The sequence below is a fragment of the Doryrhamphus excisus genome, linkage group LG1 (assembly GCF_037039965.1).
Source record: "Doryrhamphus excisus strain RoL-2023G ecotype Guam linkage group LG1, RoL_Dexc_Guam_v1.1, whole genome shotgun sequence".
NCBI classification, from domain to species: domain Eukaryota; kingdom Metazoa; phylum Chordata; class Actinopteri; order Syngnathiformes; family Syngnathidae; genus Doryrhamphus; species Doryrhamphus excisus.
Window position 1 is genome coordinate 1,103,924 of NC_136357.1, and position 17,887 is coordinate 1,121,810.

Consider the following 17,887-nt stretch of genomic DNA (forward strand, 5'->3'; position numbering starts at 1 on the left):
AGATAGAAATAAGTTTTATCTATAATAAGTATGTGATAATTCAAACACAGCGACAGTAGATAAATAATTAACGCATTAAGAAATAATTAACGCATTAATCATTAACGTATTAACTTTGGCAGCCCTAACAATACAATACTTTAGTATAGCAGTATGACTTAAATTCATGTTTTTACAGCGTACAGCGTGACTATGCCGGGACATTCTTGAGAAGGTGCTGCCACTAAATGAATGGAGACGGGATCTCGGAGAACATGCAAATTTAATGAAGCTCGACAGAGGAGGGATTTGGGAGTTATTTGGCACATTAGGCGCTCGTTAACACGGGTCATAGAGAGCCACGGCTCCAAAGAGGCTCCCCGTGAGAGCAATCATTGTAAAGGTGAGAAAGGTGGCAGTAAATAGTACAAACATTGGCGACATTCTGTTGCGTATCCTCGCCTTGCTGGAAGGAGGATGGAAAAAAAGTGTCAGCAACAGCAATGATTGATCCTGTCACTCCAGTACCGGCAAACCCAAAGTGGATCATTTCACAGCAAATTCAAGTGGAGCAGACTCCACTCCTCTGTGGCGTGCTTCATAATGTTGCGTTTAAAATCCCCGTGGCCATGCTGTATTTCATCGGGAATTCATAGTTCCCAGCAGGTGGCAGCGCGACCCCCTGATGTGTGATGTCGCTTTTGCATGGAACACTCGGTAGCAGTATTCTTCACGGCGAGGCGCATGTACAAACCAACCAGTCTCGGGTCGGCGGTCCATGACTGACTTTTACGGGAGTTACATGCAAATTGTGAAAATCTGTGAATAATTGATACGCCCGTAAAAATGCGTATTTTTAACAGATGGACCACTCCGACTCCGCCAAAGCCTCCTGTTACCTTGTTACCCGATTCATTGACACTCCCATCCGATTTCAGATCAGCAAAGTGGCTGTTGGAAAGAATCCTCTCTCTTCAATTGCCATTGTTTGCTCACAACGGAAGCTGAGAAACTAAATGCAGAATCCAGGTTTGAAGTGCTCGAGACACCGAAACATATTTATATCATTTTTGGAGTGAAAAATATCATTGAAAGACATATTTCCTGTGTCCTCCAAAGTTGACATATTTAATGGTAATGGTTTTATTTCATTTGAACATGCATCAGATTCCAATTGAGTGCATCCCATAATCAGTTCCCAGTTCCACATGTCCAAAAGGAGTAGGAAGAAGCAAAGCTTATTAAATCCTACCCCTCCATCTGGTACTTTTATAATCACTAACTGTTACATTTGTTCACTTCCTGCTTTCATAATATAGTTAAAGATTTTTTAATTTTTTTAAATTGAAAAAAAATGTTTTTAATTTAATTTTATTTTATTTAAAAAAATTTTTTTTACTTCATTTGATTTATTTTTTATTTTTTATTTTTTTTATTTTTTTTATTTTTTTTTTTTATTTTTTATTTTTTATTTTTTACATTATTATCAAATGTACGTACTTCTTCCCTGAGATCATATTTCTCCTCTCTTGTAGAGAAGTATTGGATGACATTTTTAGCTAATTGCTTATTTTTAGCCTTATGCATTATTTTAGCTGTTTGAAGATGAACTATATCAGCAAGTTGAAGTATTTGTCATTTTAGAAATAAGGAGTTAGTATGTTCTCTGTAGGCGGCATTATGAATTATCCTTACTGACCTTTTTTGCAGTACATTTAGCCAGTGAAGATTGCTTTTATAGTTATTAGCCCATATTTCCACACAATAAGTAAGATATGGTAGAACCAGAGAGCAATAAAGAGTGTGGAGTGATTTTGCTTTTTTTCGATACTGAAATATTTCTGGCCACCTTATGTTGTATATTTGTAATATGAGGTTTCCAGCTCATATTTTCATCTATTGTGATCCCCAGAAATGTATTTTCCTTCACCTTTCAATGTCCACACCGTCTATTTGTATTTGCTGGTGTCCTTTCTGCTGTTACCAAACTGCATGATTTTAGTTTTATTTAGGTTCAAGGACAATTACACTTTTCATCGCTGAAACCAAATTTGCCGCACCATGAATATTGAATCCACCGTTCATCGTGGTTAATTACTTCCACACCTGACCGTGATAAGCACATGGACCTTCGAAACCTTCTGTGATTGACTGAAGGAAGCTGGGATAGACTCCTGCTGACCCCCCGACCCCTAATAAGGACAAGCAGTATTGGAAATAGATGGATGGATGTCAGATTTGAACCTGCTTGCCGCTTTCATTGCTCGATAATCTCCAAGTTACCTTCAACCATGACAGATGTTTGGTGAGGATTTGCCACACGGCCAGGAAGCTCATTAACCAGTGATTTTTTTTTCTTAATATGGATGAGAATATTGATTGGAATACCTATGAGATCAATGGTAAAGACTATCTACAACAGCAATTAGGTCCAGGATGGGTCATCTGTCAGTCCGATGTCTGAATAAAATCACTAGTTGTCTTTTATGGGCCCCCATGAGGTCCATGGCGGTGATGGATTGAAGAGCATATCATTAAATCAAAAGGTCAAACCACTTTAATTGATCATTTAAAACCATATTAAGAAACCGTATATGAAGTCATGACATCATTATATAAGCTGTGCAGAGTTGTGATGGAATACAGGGTGCGACCTTGCGACCTTGGCAACAGCCAGAGCCGTGCAACACATTTACATCAACACTTGGGTAATATATATTGGGTAATCAGGGTGTTATTTCATGTTTACATGGCTCTAATAATAATATTTCTACACTTTTACTACAAAAATATTCCACTTAATAAGGAAATTCACTTATCACGGGCAGGTCTGGAAGGAATGAACCATGATAAACGAGGGATTACTGAATATTCAGTGTTTTGGGGTTTTTTGGCCCCTAATTGGATTTTTCCAGACATACCCTTAATAGAGGCGTCACCGTTCATTCATTCATCTTCTACCTTTTTCCTCACAAGGGTTGCGGAGGTGTCGCCGTATTTAACTAAAATCAGTTTTAAAAAGCTAGATACCGTAGAGGTTAAAATAGTTTGACTTGAAATGGTGTTGTGTATTGATCTAATAAATGCTCCCTGTTCCTCTCTCGGTTCCTCCAAGGCCTCGTCTTCCCTTCCGCAGGAAATTTACAGCCTGGTGGAAAATGAGTTCCTCTGGACGTCCACGTTACTGCAGTCCATCATGCTCCTCACAATGATGTGTTACCACCAAGCCTCCCACAATATCGGCCATAAAACTGCTCCGCAGCCACATTTTAATGCAATGACGGAGCGGCTTTTGGGCCTTTGAAGGACATAGGGTGTCTGTGGCTTTAATTCACACACTCACGGACACGGCGCGGACACTCAATCAAAGCTGAAACGCCACAGGCAAGGGCAGGACATGATCAAGTGTAATTTGTGTTACACCCAGAGGACCGTTTTTTAACATTTGAGCCAGTTCTCATCCCGGGTTGTCACACGCCGATGCTTTGTCATGGCCGCCGTGTCTGAACAGATGCACAAAGCGTCCTCTCGCAAACACATGATGAGCGCGCAGACCTCACAGCTAGGAGACCCGAGTTCAAATCCCACCCTCGGCCATCTCTGTGTGGAGTTTGCATGAGAAAAACATGCTAGGTTAATTGGCCACTCCAAAATATGAATGTGAGTGTGAATGGTTGTTTGTCTATATGTGCCCTGTGATTGGCTGGCCACCAGTCCAGGGTGTACCCCACCTCTCGCCCAAAGAAGACAGCTGGGATAGGCTCCAGCACACCCATGGATGGCTGCCTTTGTTTACCAGAGGGATCCAGGCCCCAATGGGAGGCTGACGTCATTGCAGCACCCCAATGAATTCTTTGGACACCACTGGGCTAACCGATGACTTGAGTATAAAATTTATGAAAATAGAAAAATAAAGGTAAAATGAGATCTAAAAGCTGCCATAGATTCAACAACATCATTTATTATCATAATGGTTGATTGTCTATATGTGCCCTGTGATTGGCTGGCCACCAGTCCAGGGTGTACCCCGCCTCTCGCCCGAAGAAAATGAATGAATGAATGAAAGTTTTCCCATAATGCATTTTGTCTGAGCAAGACCTTTCATTGGAGGACAAGTGGCATAGAAAATGCATGGATGTCTGCCTTTATTTACCAGAGGGATCCAGACCCCATTGGGAGGCTGATGTCATTGCAGCACCCCAATGAATTCTTTGGACACCACTGGCATAACCGATTACTTGAGTATAAAATTTATGAAAATAGAAAAATAGTCCAGGGTGTACCCCGCCTCTTGCCCGAAGACAGCTGGGATAGACTCCAGCACCCCCTGCAACCCTCATGAGGATAAGCGGTAGAAAATGAATGAATGAATGCCTTTTTAATGATGTTATAAAAGCAATGTGTGTCCCTTAAGCCTGTTCTTTGTTCCACTTTTGAGAGAAGAGGACACTCGGAAATAAGAAAAAAAAAAAAAAAAGGCTTCGCTACACATCTTAAAATAAAATCTTTTTTTAAAATAAAGTACAGAAGTTTTGTGCGTGTTGTTTACCTGATGAATGCTTCCCAAGAGACGCATGGGGAGCTACGGACTGGAACTGTGTGTGTTGGCAAGAGTGTGTCTGACTTTGATAAGGTCAGCCGGGGGGTGGGACAGGGGAATGGGGGGGGTCTTTGTCACACAGTCGTGGCCCGCCGCCACCGGCACCGACACACTGCTGCTTTCCAATTGACAGCTGCCGAACAACAAACACACTAAATAGCTGGAAGTGCCCCATCCTCGTAAGCGGACACATGCTCAACCGTAAATGAGTTTGCTGGCAAAGACAAAAATCCTGTAAATCTGTTTGGCTTTGTGGATATTGTCTAAATAGCAGCTCCGCTTCACCAAATTCCCCCTCGGAATCATTTTGTGACAGTGGGCCCATGAAAGTTTCTGTCAGATAGTCTGTGGTCTCCACCCGGGAATTCATTAGGGTTTTTTTTTTAGAGTCGTGTCCTGCCAAAATGCTTCTTTCTGTTCAGGTTTTGGTGAAACAGTATTGGCTTGTTTTCCGCTGTTAATTGTGTGCGACTGATAAATAGGATACCGCTTTGAAGTACAATCCTTGTCATTGTTTTGCATAATATTTGGCTTTAATGCCAAAAATCAACTAAGTAAAATACTATACTAAACTAGAATAGTTGGGAATTACCTCCTTCCTGGTGTCTTTTTTTGCACACTTGAATGATTCAGGGGCTGCACAGTGGACAAGTGGTTAGGGTGCAGGCCTCACAGCTAGGAGACCAGGGTTCAATTCCACCCTCGGCTATCTCTGTGTGGAAATTGCATGTTCTACCCGTGTTTTCTCCGGGTACTCCGGTTTCCTCCCACATTCCAAAAACCTGCTAGGTTAATTAGCCACTCCAAATTGTCCATAGGTATGAATGTGAGTGTGAATGGTTGTTTGTCTATATGTGCCCTGGGATTGGCTGGCCACCAGTACCCAGCCTCTCGCCCCAAGACAGCTGGGATAGGCTCCAGCACCCCCTGCAAACCTCGTGAGAATAAGCGGTAGAATGAATGAATGATTCATATCGTGGATGTTGTTGTGGGGTCTTTTGTGACCTCTTGGATGAGTTGTCACTGCGGTCTTGGGGTCATTTTGGTTTGTCGGACACTCCTGGGAAGGTTCACCACTGTTTCGTGTTTTGGCCATTTGTGGATAATGGCTCTCACTCTGGTTAGCTAGAGTCCCAAAGCTTTAGAAATTGCTTTATGACTAGCTTAAAGCTACCTTTTCATGTAAAACTATAATTGTAAAAGTACAAAAATGCATTTTGTCAGATAATTTCACATGGGAAAAACTGATCCAGTTTGTTATAAAGTATTGTGATGGTGGAGACAACGGACGGATGACACACAAAAACCACAAACACACAGGCAGTAGACAAAAGCGACTTACAAGAAGTTGACACAGCCGGTGCCAGGAGGTGGAGCGATCCAGACAAAGCTGAAACTGGTGGAGGGCTGGTGGCTGACGTGGGAGGCCACCACACTGCAGACAAACTGGGTGCCAGTGAACTGACGGTCCGGAATCACACCTGGAAGAGAGACGCCATTCAACGTTGTTGTTAGGTTCCACTTTATTGTGCCTTTTCGTAACAAACTTGACCTTTTTACACGACGTGGAATGCAATATAGAAGAGTCACAAAAATAAATTAAAACGGACCGTTTTGGAAATCCAAGGAAATAGGTGAATAGGTGCAGATTCTGGAAGCTCTAGAAAGCTTTCTATGCGGTATGGGAGCGCACAACTCAATACAAAGAGCTGAAAATGAGCATAATAGGTCCACATTAAATTCCAAACAAGTTGACTTCAATCCTACAGGGATTGACTTGAAATTTCTCACACAGCTCCATGAGTTCTCGGAAACAAGCACCGTAACGTAAGGGCGTTTCGCTGAATCAGCACAATATTTGGTAGTACACACTTTTAGGAGAGTGACAAGCATATGGTTGTAAAATTTAAGGACATTGACTGTCAGGCCAGGGTTCGATTCCACCCTCGGCCATTTCTGTGTGGAGTTTGCATGTTCTCACCGTGCATGCATAGGTTTTCTCCGGGTACTCCGGGTACTTTCCTCCCACATTCCAAAAACATGCTAACATGCTAGGTTAATTGGCGACTCCAAATTGTCCATAGGTATGAATGTGAGTGTGAATGGTTGTTTGTCTATATGTGCCCTGTGATTGGCTGGCCACCAGTCCAGGGTGTACCCCGCCTCTCGCCTGAAGACAGCTGGGATAGGCTCCAGCACCCCCGCGACCCTTGTGAGGATAAGCAGTAGAAAATGAATGAATGAATGACTGTCAGGCCGCCCGGAAATGACCACCCTCAGCACCCAAGGCCACAATAAAAAAAACTGAGGGACCATTATATGTGAAAAGTAATAGAATAACTACGAAGCATAAGTCAGCAGTTATTAGACTCCTGTCTTTCATCAGAAAAAAAAAAGTTCGTTTCTACTGCAGTAGAACATAGGTAAGTTTCAGGAAAATATCAGTTCCCCACTAAAAAAATCTCAAATCTTAATCTTAATCATTTTAATTATTAGCTACCACTAATTATAAAGTCTGAACATCCTCATCTTCCTTTTTGTGATTTTGCTTATCCCTTTACTTTAGTGATTATTTAAATGAAATTTAAATGCAATTAAAAAAATACAAAAATAAAATAAAATTTAAATGCAATATTTTTTTTTTTTTAATGCAATATGACATTGTATTTCTCCTTTTCCTTTTCTTTGTCCTTTCAGAATGAATGCAGTTGTTCCCTCCCTCCCGGGCAACTGACATGAAGTTGCCCTTATTAATGAGGGTCCGTATCGGGCTATGATTGCGCCACGAGAATTACATCATGTCACACAATCTTCATATCACAGAGGGCGAAGGCGCGACACCGGCTGATTCATCGATGGCTGTGCAGACATTCAGAGAGCTTTAATAATTTACCGTAACTAAATGGCTTTCTAGTGTCAACTGGAAGGCATCTGCTCCATGCGGCAACTACGCTGCGCAGTAAATAATTCATTCAAGTCTCACACACACACACACATTCAATTCCGGGCATTCATCATAAAGCAGCTACGATACTTTACATTTGCGGACAGCGTGCACACACAGCAAGTCCAAATGTTTCTACATTCTGCGAGTATCACCTGCACACACAACAACGCTGCCCTTCGCTCGTAACTCAACATAATCATTCTATGGAATGACGAATAACACCCAAGCCGTAATATCCTCTGTATCACTGTGCAAATAATTATGCAAAAACACTGCGTGCAACTCACAAATTACTTTGAGAAATAATTCCACCCCTCGCTGCCTGTAATAACGTTGACCCCGCAGTCTCCAGACATAAATAATGCCACGTTGGCAGCGCTATAAATGTTCTAATCCCGTCCAGCCAGCTGGGTGTGTGTTTGTGTATGATTTGTATTCGTTTGTTCTATTGCTCTCCAAAAGGTTAACCAAGTAAACTTTTCTGTGGACAATAAAAGCAAACTCTGATTCGTGGGGCAACATACTGACCGTGAAAACTAAATTTACAAAGAGAAGGATTTTCCTAGTAAGAATCTAGAAATGTACCCATGTACCGCCCTCTAAATACGGTTTTTAACATGAATAATCCATCTAGACATGAGCCAATTGAGACTTGGGGGGTGGGGCTGAGTGAGGCGGTGGACAGGAAGTGACATCAGGGGTTGATTTCACAGAGCCCATAACGAGGAATGCCGCTTCCGTCAACAACAACAGCATGTGTGGCGTCATTAATAGTGTTGTGACGTTCACGACCGAATCGGTTCCTTTGAACGGCTCATTACCATGAACGATGGGTAATTCAAAACAGTGACAAGAATGAGTGTTATAGCAACACCCTGTGGAATATTTACAATGAAACCAGATCAGACTTTAAAAGGTTTACGCATTCATTCGTTTCTACCGCTTATCCTCACGAGGGTCGTGGGGGGTGCACCGACAATAACAATATCACTATAGTTAATATGGTTAATATGCATGGAAATATTGGGGGAGGGTTTCAAGGCAAAATAGGTGACTTCCTATGACATGCATGGATTGCACAGACATGTATTCTTGTCTCAAAGGGATGATGGGAAAAATTCCTAACAAAGTTTTCCTTTAAGGTGATCCTAACCGGGCAATGAGTTGAGAGTCTGGTGCATATAAAGCAAAAAAAAGAGTGGCTGCAGAGAAGCAGGTGAAGATGAAAAGGCAGAGAAGATGCAATCCAATTCCCATTGGGATGTAAAATACAAGTAATCAAACATCCCCCTTTCATGTTGAGAAGAGAAAGGATGACTCCTGTTCAAAGAAATCCAAATCCAAACAGCAAATGTTCCAGTTGGATCTGTGCAGTCGGACCAGCAGAGCCAAATGTGGCCCGCAGGACACTAGTTTGAGGCCCCCGCCTTGATATGAAAGTTTAATGTTAGTGCGGCCCGCGCAAGTTTGATATGGATGCTGTATGGTATCATGTACCCAGAAAAAATTATTACGTTTGATTAATGTTCATGTTAAAGGTTAAATAACTGTTAATAGTTATCCTCCCTATCCGTGTGGAAGTGGTAAGTTTCTCTAGTTTGCGAGTTAGCATGTGTCTCAAGACCCTGCAGTTGTTCTAAATAAAAATATTTGTCTACCCACCAACTATATGTGGTTTCTTAAGTTTTGATTATTTGCCGTTTTATTATTATTATTATTATTATTCTATTTATTTATTTATTACTGATTGATTGATTTTCTTTATTCTTGATTTGTTTATTTATTTTTCATCTTATTTTGTGAAGTTGCCTGGCTCCCGTGTAATAATAAATAAAAAATAAAAAATAAAAAATAAAAAATAAAAAATAAAAAATAAAAAATAAAAAATAAAAAATAAAAAATAAAAAATAAAAAATAAAAAATAAAAAATAATAAATAATAAATAATAAATAATAAATAATAAATAATAATGTGGAGAATAAATAGATTACATCAAATATGAACAATGTACAGCGTAAACAGTAATTTGTACAAATAATTTAAATAATTTAGAATAAATAACAAAAATGTAAAGTTTTTGTTATATGTCCATATTGTAAAATCTCAGAAGCAATTTTTTTCAAATTCTGTGGATACAATGCTAGATAATTGGGACCACATCTAATTGAAGTACTAAGAGCTGAAAAAGAGTATTAGTAGTATTATTATAGGCTGGTGAATGCATGGGAATCTGTCAACGCCCAGACAGAATGCTTCTGTCAACATGTTGAACAAAACATTTACGGTGACATAAATGATACATCATACAAGGCTTGGCAGCTCCAGTAGGGCGGTCCCCTAACCCCCCGCCCCCCCTCTGCACCCAAGCCACCCAATAGGCTTTTGTGCTATTCAATGAGCCCATATGATATTTGTATGCTTTGTGTGTTGTGCGGCATTCAGACGTTCCTTTGCACCCTCAGCTGCACGGTCTCATGGCCGTGTACCCGATTCTGCGCTTCCATTGGCCGGGACGGGCATCCATCTCCCTTTCTACCGTGGAGATAAGCTCAGCGGCATTGTGCCGATGGCGGGGGTCGGGCACATTGTTGCCAGGAAGAAGCTGTGCATTAATGTGGGTGGTGAAAGATGCCAGTGGTCAGTGAGGGGGGGGGGAATGGTGGGAACATTTTAGTCGGTTGGGGGGGCAACAGAAAGGGGCACACGAGGGTTAACACCGATGAACATATACATCTATGTATGTTTCAGTGTTATAGTCTATTGTTTTCTATTTCATTTCAAAGAAATACAACATCAGACGTCAAAGGTTTCATAAAACAGCTAAAATAATGCATAAGGCTAAAAACAACCAATTAGCTAAAAATGACATCCAATACTTCTCTACAAGAGAGGAGAAATATGATCTCAGGGAAGAAGTACATTTGAAACACTTCTATGCTAGGACTACGTTAAAAAGCTAGTTAAAAAAAACTATGATTAAAAAAAACAAAACCTTAAACTGTATTATGGAAATAAAAATTTATTATGGAATAAAATAAAATAAAATAAAATAAAATAAAATAAAATAAAATAAAATAAAATAAAATAAAAAATATTAGGAAAGCAGGAAGTGAACAAATGTAACAGTTAGTGATTGTAAAAGTACCAGATAGAGGGGGAGGATTTAATCAGCTTTGCTTCTTCCTACTCCTTTTGGACATGTGGAACTGGGAACTGATTATGGGATGCACTAAATTGGAATCTGATGCATGTTCAAATGAAATAAAACCATTACCATTACCATAAAATGTTTCATAAACCATAACAACAACCGGGGCTGCTGTCTAAAATGTTTATTTTCTCTGATTGTGTCAACTATATTTGGTTATGCAAGTGTAAAAGTGACTATAGGGGTGTTATTTAATGTGTAGAGAGCTCTAATGACTGTTTTCTGGACTACAATTTCCCTAGCTTCATTGCCTTACAGTATTCTTTGTAATTCCCACAAACATAACATAAACAGTCCATAATGGATGGTGGGCAACACAGTCACACATTCCCAAGAACATACGTCCACACCGGAAAGCAAAGACTATATTGCCTCCCTGTGGTGTCTAACGAGCATAAATGATAAATGTAATAAAGTCAAGCCTGATCATTATTCAGCCCCTGTACTAACATGCCGTCATTGGAATGAATGCTGCTCAAAATGAAACAAAGTGTTGTTTTGGAGTCGCACACCCCGGTTGATGGATGAGACCTTCACCTGACCGTGCAGCCATCCATCTCCAAGGCACACCCAGACACACACGCTAATGTGATGTATGCCATGCAGATTTGTGTATGTTTGCTTTGTAGTCATAATAAGAACACTATGAACTGGGACTTCATGAGTTTGTCAACAGACCGACAGGTTCCACCGAAAACGCTGTTGATTGTTTTTTCCATTGTTTCCTATGGGATAAATTGATGAAAACTTTATTGTCAAATATGCTATACATGGGCTGCACGGTGGACGAGTGGTTAGCTCGCAGACCTCACAGCTAGGAGACCCGAGTTCAATCCCACCGTCTGTGTGGAGTTTGCATGCTTCTCCGGGTACTCCGGTTCCCACCCACATTCCAAAAACATGCACCCCGGAACACCTGGGGGAAGTAGGATTGCAAGGTTTATAGTGAGCATAAATCATTCTTTATATTGGAAGACAGTAATCTAACTGTAGGGTCTGCATGGTGGATGAAAGGTTAGCGCACAGGCCTCACAGCTACGAGACCAGGGTTCAATTCCACCCTCTGCCATCTCTGTGTGGAGTTTGCATGTTCTCCCCGTGCATGCGTGGGTTTTCACCGGGTACTCCGGTTTCCTCCCACATTCCAAAAACATGCTAGGTTAATTAGCCACTCCAAATTGTTCATAGGTATGAATGTGAGTGTGAATGGTTGTTTGTCTATATGTGCCCTGTGATTGGCTGGCCAGGGTGGACCCCACCTCTCGCCCCAAGACAACTGGGATAGGCTCCTCTCGGACCCCCGGTGCAGCAAATAATAAATAATAAAATGACAACTACTAAAGTAAATAATGAACAATATGAACAGTATAAACAGACATGAGGTATGAAAGTGGTGCAAATTAGCATGGGTGAAGTGAGATTAAAATGATTTAGATTAAAATTGGAGAGTTCCCAATCCCCATTTTTAGTTGGGAACTGATATTTTCCTGAAACTTATCTATGTTCTATTGTTGATTACTAAAAAAAATAAAAAAAGTAAATATTAACTTTTTTTCCTTATGGAAGACAAGAGTCTAATCTTTCTTTTGGGTGGGTCCATGTTCTTATAACGATACAACACAATATTATGTGTGCCTGGAAAGATCAGTGAAAATCGTCTAAAATGGGCGGTACCAAACGGGTTGTTTGGAGAAATGGCTGGGATTGAGTTCATGAAATAAGATTGAGAAAAGTGAGTGAAAATTTCCTTTTTTCCTTCATCCATCCTAGGCTCATAGGGTCGCCCTGCAAACCCATAGGTTACATACGTTAGCATGCTTACTTCTTAATATGCTAACGTAATATATCTAATTTATTTAAAGTGCCACATTCTGAGCTCAAACCTTCATTTTACTATGAAAACTCTTGCAAAATGTGAATGACCATTTTGAATGACCAAGCGGGATCAGTCCGAGCAGAAGATAAGTCCATGTTATGAGCCATCAGGGTGAAATACGACCAAGAGGCCACGGCGGAGTCAATGAAGCCTGTGGGGGAGCTTTCCACAGCGGGCGGCAAAGTCACCAAGTTCCCATTACCCTTGGCCTCGTAGTCCTTGAGCGGCAACATCTTGTCCACCCCGAGACCTCCAACATCCATCTCCATCCATCCATCAGTGGCAGCCATGAGCCTTCCGTGGATGTGTGTCACCGTGGCTCGGCGGGCACACGTCACAGCAGCTCCACCGGCGGGCGCCCGGGCTAATTTGATTTTTAATGCAACGCGACTCGTCAAGATTAATTAATCTGATTTGACTTGTGCTAATTTCTGGCACCCACGTCCCTGCATGGCATGGTAAAATAAACACACTGGTGGGGGCTGCGTCCTGACACACATGCCGAGAATGAAGCCGTCCTGCGGCGACAGGTGAAGGGCCGGTGGAAAGTCAAGAGGAAGCGGAGCATGTCGCCCGCGCCGCGGCGCCGGCATGCGTTGACACGCGTTTGATGGTGAACACGGGCAGGACCAGCAAGAGGAGCGCTGGGAGGCAATGAACCAATCACGACAACAGCCCGGCTCTCGGAAGGAGGGCCAACAACGCAGAAGGTTAACAACTATTTTTACTGCCAAAATATGGGTCACATCGGACAAGTTGTTCACTCCGGTACTCTGATTCTTCTTTCAGGCTTTTAAAAAGGTGGACAGACACGTCCGATCCCTTTGGGGGGGAGAAGAAGGCTGCCCGAGCATTGCACATCCTCCTCGTCTTGCAGAGTCAGGGGCACTTCAACTGTTCCAACGCTCCCTGCAAGGCAACTTTAAATATGAATAGAGCTCAGAGGCTGGAGAAGGCTTTGTAAAATCACTTTCCCCGCGTTTGCACACCAAGCCCACAGCCGCCCACTCACTTTGCAAGGTGCATGTGGAGGTATGGAACATGACGCCACAAAGAGACACTTCAAAGTCAGCTCGCCTTTTGTGCTGGACTGATGCAAACCCACTAGTGTGCACAGAAATATGCCAAACTGAGGTTTTTTTTTTTTTTTTTTTTTTGGTTTCTTTTTTTTTTTTTTTGAGTCAAATGCCATCTATATTTCTAACTCTCATGCTTTCTGGCACGGAACCAATCTCTCAGCATGGCAGCGACCACACATTGGAGAAACAGCCTACGCCTGCTGCTTTCCGACAGGAAAAAAGTGAAAGAGCATAATAAAGAAAATGGACACGACACACACACCAGCTTTGAAAGCCAAAGTCAAGCTTCTCCTTTTTTGCATGCAATATACAGCCGCATCGAAATTTTTTTACATTTTTCTCACTTTTTCATGTACGGATAATTCATAATGCCTTAACTCCTTAACTCCTTATTTCTAAAATCACAAATACTTCAACTTGCTGATATAGTTCATCTTCTGGAAGAAATTAATCAACATTCATCAAACTAGTTTCAGCGATGAATAGTGTAATTGTCCTTGAACCTAAATAAAACTAAAATCATGCTGTTTGCTAACAGCAGAAAGGACACCAGCAAATACAAATAGACGGTGTAGACATTGAAAGGGTGAATGAAAAATACATTTCTGGGGATCGCAATAGATGAAAATATGAGCTGGAAACCTCATATTAAAAATATACAACATAAGGTGGCCAGAAATATTTCAGTATTGAACAAAGCAAAATTTGTTCTCAATCAGAAATCACTCCACACTCTTTATTGCTCTCTGGTTCTACCATATCTTACTTATTGTGTGGAAATATGGGATAATAACTATAAAAGCAATCTTCACTGGCTAAATGTACTGCAAAAAAGGTCAGTAAGGATAATTCATAATGCGGCCTACAGAGAACATACTAACTCCTTATTTCTAAAATGACTAATACTTCAACTTGTTGATATAGTTCATCTTCAAACAGCTAAAATAATGCATAAGGCTAAAAATAAGCAATTAGCTAAAAATGTCATCCAATACTTCTCTACAAGAGAGGAGAAATATGATCTCAGGGAAGAAGTACATTTGAAACACTTCTATGCTAGGACTACGTTATGCTAGCCATAGCATTTCAGTATGTGGAATCAAACTATGGAATGGATTGAGTAAGGAAATCAAACAATGCACAACGATGAGCCAATTCAAGAAACAATACAAGCAGTTGATGTTTGCTAAATACAAGGATGAAGAGTCTTGAACCAGTCATGATGTGCTATATATATCACTATATTGACACTTACTATGGTACCCATTATGGCATTGGATGATCATATCACCAAGTACTTTGGTACGTGACAAATTAAATTAAATTAAATTTTACACATATAATTTATTCTATTTCCTATTATTTTAAAAAAAAAATTTATTTTATTTTAAAATTAAATTAAATTCAATTTTTTAAATGTTATTTTATTTTTATGAAATTTTATTTTATTAAAAAAAAAATTAAATTATATTATGAAAGCAGGAAGTGAACAAATGTAACAGTTACTGATTGTAAAAGTACCAGATGGAGGGGTAGGATTTAATAAGCTTTGCTTCTTCCTACTCCTTTTGGACATGTGGAACTGGGAACTGATTATGGGATGCACTCAATTGGAATCTGATGCATGTTCAAATGAAATAAAACCATTACCATTACCATTTAAGAGTGTATAATAGACATGTATGGTAATGTATCATAAAAATATTATAATGCATGCTAAGGTTCGTACCACCCAACCCTATAAAAAAAACATACTACATTTATTGGTGTCTTTGTACTGATGCTCATTGGACGTGAATGTTTAGCTAGATGTTCACCCTTTAGTGTGCAGTGGTTCAGGAGTAGAAGAGTTAATTCATATGCATGGACCGCGGCCCCCGCGGGGGGCCTCACTCCCAAAGGGAGGTTGTGTTTTTCCCAAGAGAACTACACTAGTCCACCGCAAGTGAAGCAATGGAAGCTGAAGGTGCAGCTCCACGATCAACCGGGCTATGGTCATCACTCATGCACTGGTCTGGTTTCCGCTCTTGAATTAATAATGGAAGCTGTTCTGGAAATTCTTTGAAGGTTCGCTTTTAACTTTTGTGCTGGCACGGACGGACTTGACTTATGACGCATCATCACCCAAGCGTCCTTGGGACTCGGAGGAGCCAAATATTTAGCCACCTGTTATCAGCCTCTTGTCACGGCGGAGGAGATGGAGAGCGGGGGACTCACGAGGGCACAGCGAGATATACAACAATGCCGATCTCGCTTCCGAGTTTGCGGCTCCAGGAGCACAAATAACATTCCCACTGACAACTCGTTTCATCTTCTGCGCTAATGAATCCATCACGAGGAGCCACGCGCCTTCAGGTGTCGCAGCCTTGAGCGCGGGAAGGAGTAATGGCTTGGATAAGTCATCATCATCATCATCAGCGTGATTATTATTAACATCCTCAGCTTCAAGTCCAAGTTAAGCATCAACAGTTGCAGTGGAGAACTTTGTCAGTGTTCAAGGTTGTTGTAATGAAGGATGCGTCAGAGATGTGCATCCTAAACGCGAGAACGTGTTGTGGAATGAATCGGTAAGTGGGAGAATGTGGGCGCCGTCCTGGTACCGAGTGAGTAAGTGTGTACGTGTGCGTCTCCTCCACGGGAGCGTAAGTGGCGTAGTCAGGGAGCTGTCAGCAGAGAAACCAGGAAGCGGGTTGATCACAGGGAGGCAGCGTGTTTGAAGTCTCCCAGGGACTGACAGCTTCTCTCCCCACGGGAACGCCTTCCCTCGCCCCTTCTCCTCACCCAGATCCTTCGCCCCGCATAGATGAGGTGCATTGTGGGGGTTGGTATGTCGGGTATACGTACGTGGAAGCACGCTTGTGTTCTCCTGGGATTTTGAGATGTGTGTGAGGGAGAAGCTCCAAAACAAGCATCCCGGTGTGAGTGTATTTCTGTAAATACCGACATGATGAGCTGCCATATTTGATCATCTGACATTCCGTCTGACATTCAATCGGGATGTGCAGTGAGACAGCCGACCTTCAGCCTGAAGATGGATGACTGCGCAACAACGCAATTTCAATACATAATTGTGTAATCCGAAATAAAGGCCATTTGTGATCGTGTCTTTCACTGTTTGTTTTCAAAGATGATGATGATTATTTTGGCAAAAGCAGGCCCCGCCTCCGCGGGTCAAGGTGCAGCAGAATTTCATCTCTAATGGGTTGTGTGTTAGCAGGAGGCCATCCGTCATGACGACAGACTGCAGGTTTGGATGTCCCCGTCACTAAGCTGTCTCTTTGTCAGCCGGCCAAGCTCCGTCAAAAAAAAATGAGGACCAAAAGCCACCAACGCGGCGAAAAGCGTACAAATATGCAAATGAACAAGAAAATAAACATCACCCTGCAAATGAGCCATCCATCAATGACCGCTTTCTAAGCAGCTCAGCATCTGCAACACCAATCAGGCACTCCGACACCGGGTGTGATGATGGCACGCCACCCCGTCACCCCCCCCCCGATATCACCGACACGCTCTCCGCCACTTGTCATGCACACTTTGTCCAAATTTCCGCTCCGTCTCTGTGCTCATCGCTTTAACCTCATCGCTTTGTTGGCTTTTCTGCTCATTAATTTCCCAATCCAATCGGAATTCCAGACTTCTACACCGTTTCCTTCCATCAGGGCACCACTGATAACTGGTGTACCAACCAGGACAGATGAATAAAAAAAAAAAAAAAAGACTATTTGCCTTTAACAGAAACCCCCCAGTTTAAATTCCTTTCAGGGGAGCCAAAATGTTGGAATGGAAATAAAGACCTGGGAATGGAATAAAAGTCAAAAGAGGGGGAAAACATGAAGCAGTTGGAATTCTGCAGTCACTGAGTCAGGCCAGACTCGTGTTGCTTTTCAGACGGTGTCGCCGCTTACAGGCTCTCGATCACGAGACGATCAACCCAAACCGACCTCTTTACCCACTAACCCACATAACAAGTGGATGCTTGCGATGAAAACACCCCCCCAAAAAAACATCACACTGGCTCGCCGCGGTGGGAAGGGAAATTTAACAGGCGACACGTTTATGATGTAAAATTGACTTTTTACCGATGTTGTACCGGACTATGTTGATGAGCAATGATGCCCGTGAGGTGGTTTGAGTTTTTTTTTACATTTTTCCAATTTTAAAAAAACATGCCATGTCTCAAAAAAGGTTGAAAAAC

At 41.6% G+C, this 17,887-nt stretch overlaps 1 protein-coding gene across 4 annotated transcripts in view; it reads right to left on the reverse strand.

Moving 5' to 3' along the window:
- The window catches only part of reln (reelin), a 102,231-nt gene that overhangs the window by 58,023 nt on the left and 26,321 nt on the right, over positions 1 to 17,887 (reverse strand). For all 4 annotated transcript variants that reach the window (XM_078790238.1, XM_058075615.2, XM_078790204.1 and 1 more), the window contains exon 3: positions 5,922 to 6,060. In XM_078790238.1, the coding sequence (XP_078646364.1) occupies positions 5,922 to 6,060 (139 nt within the window). The remainder of the gene's footprint in view (positions 1 to 5,921; positions 6,061 to 17,887) is intronic.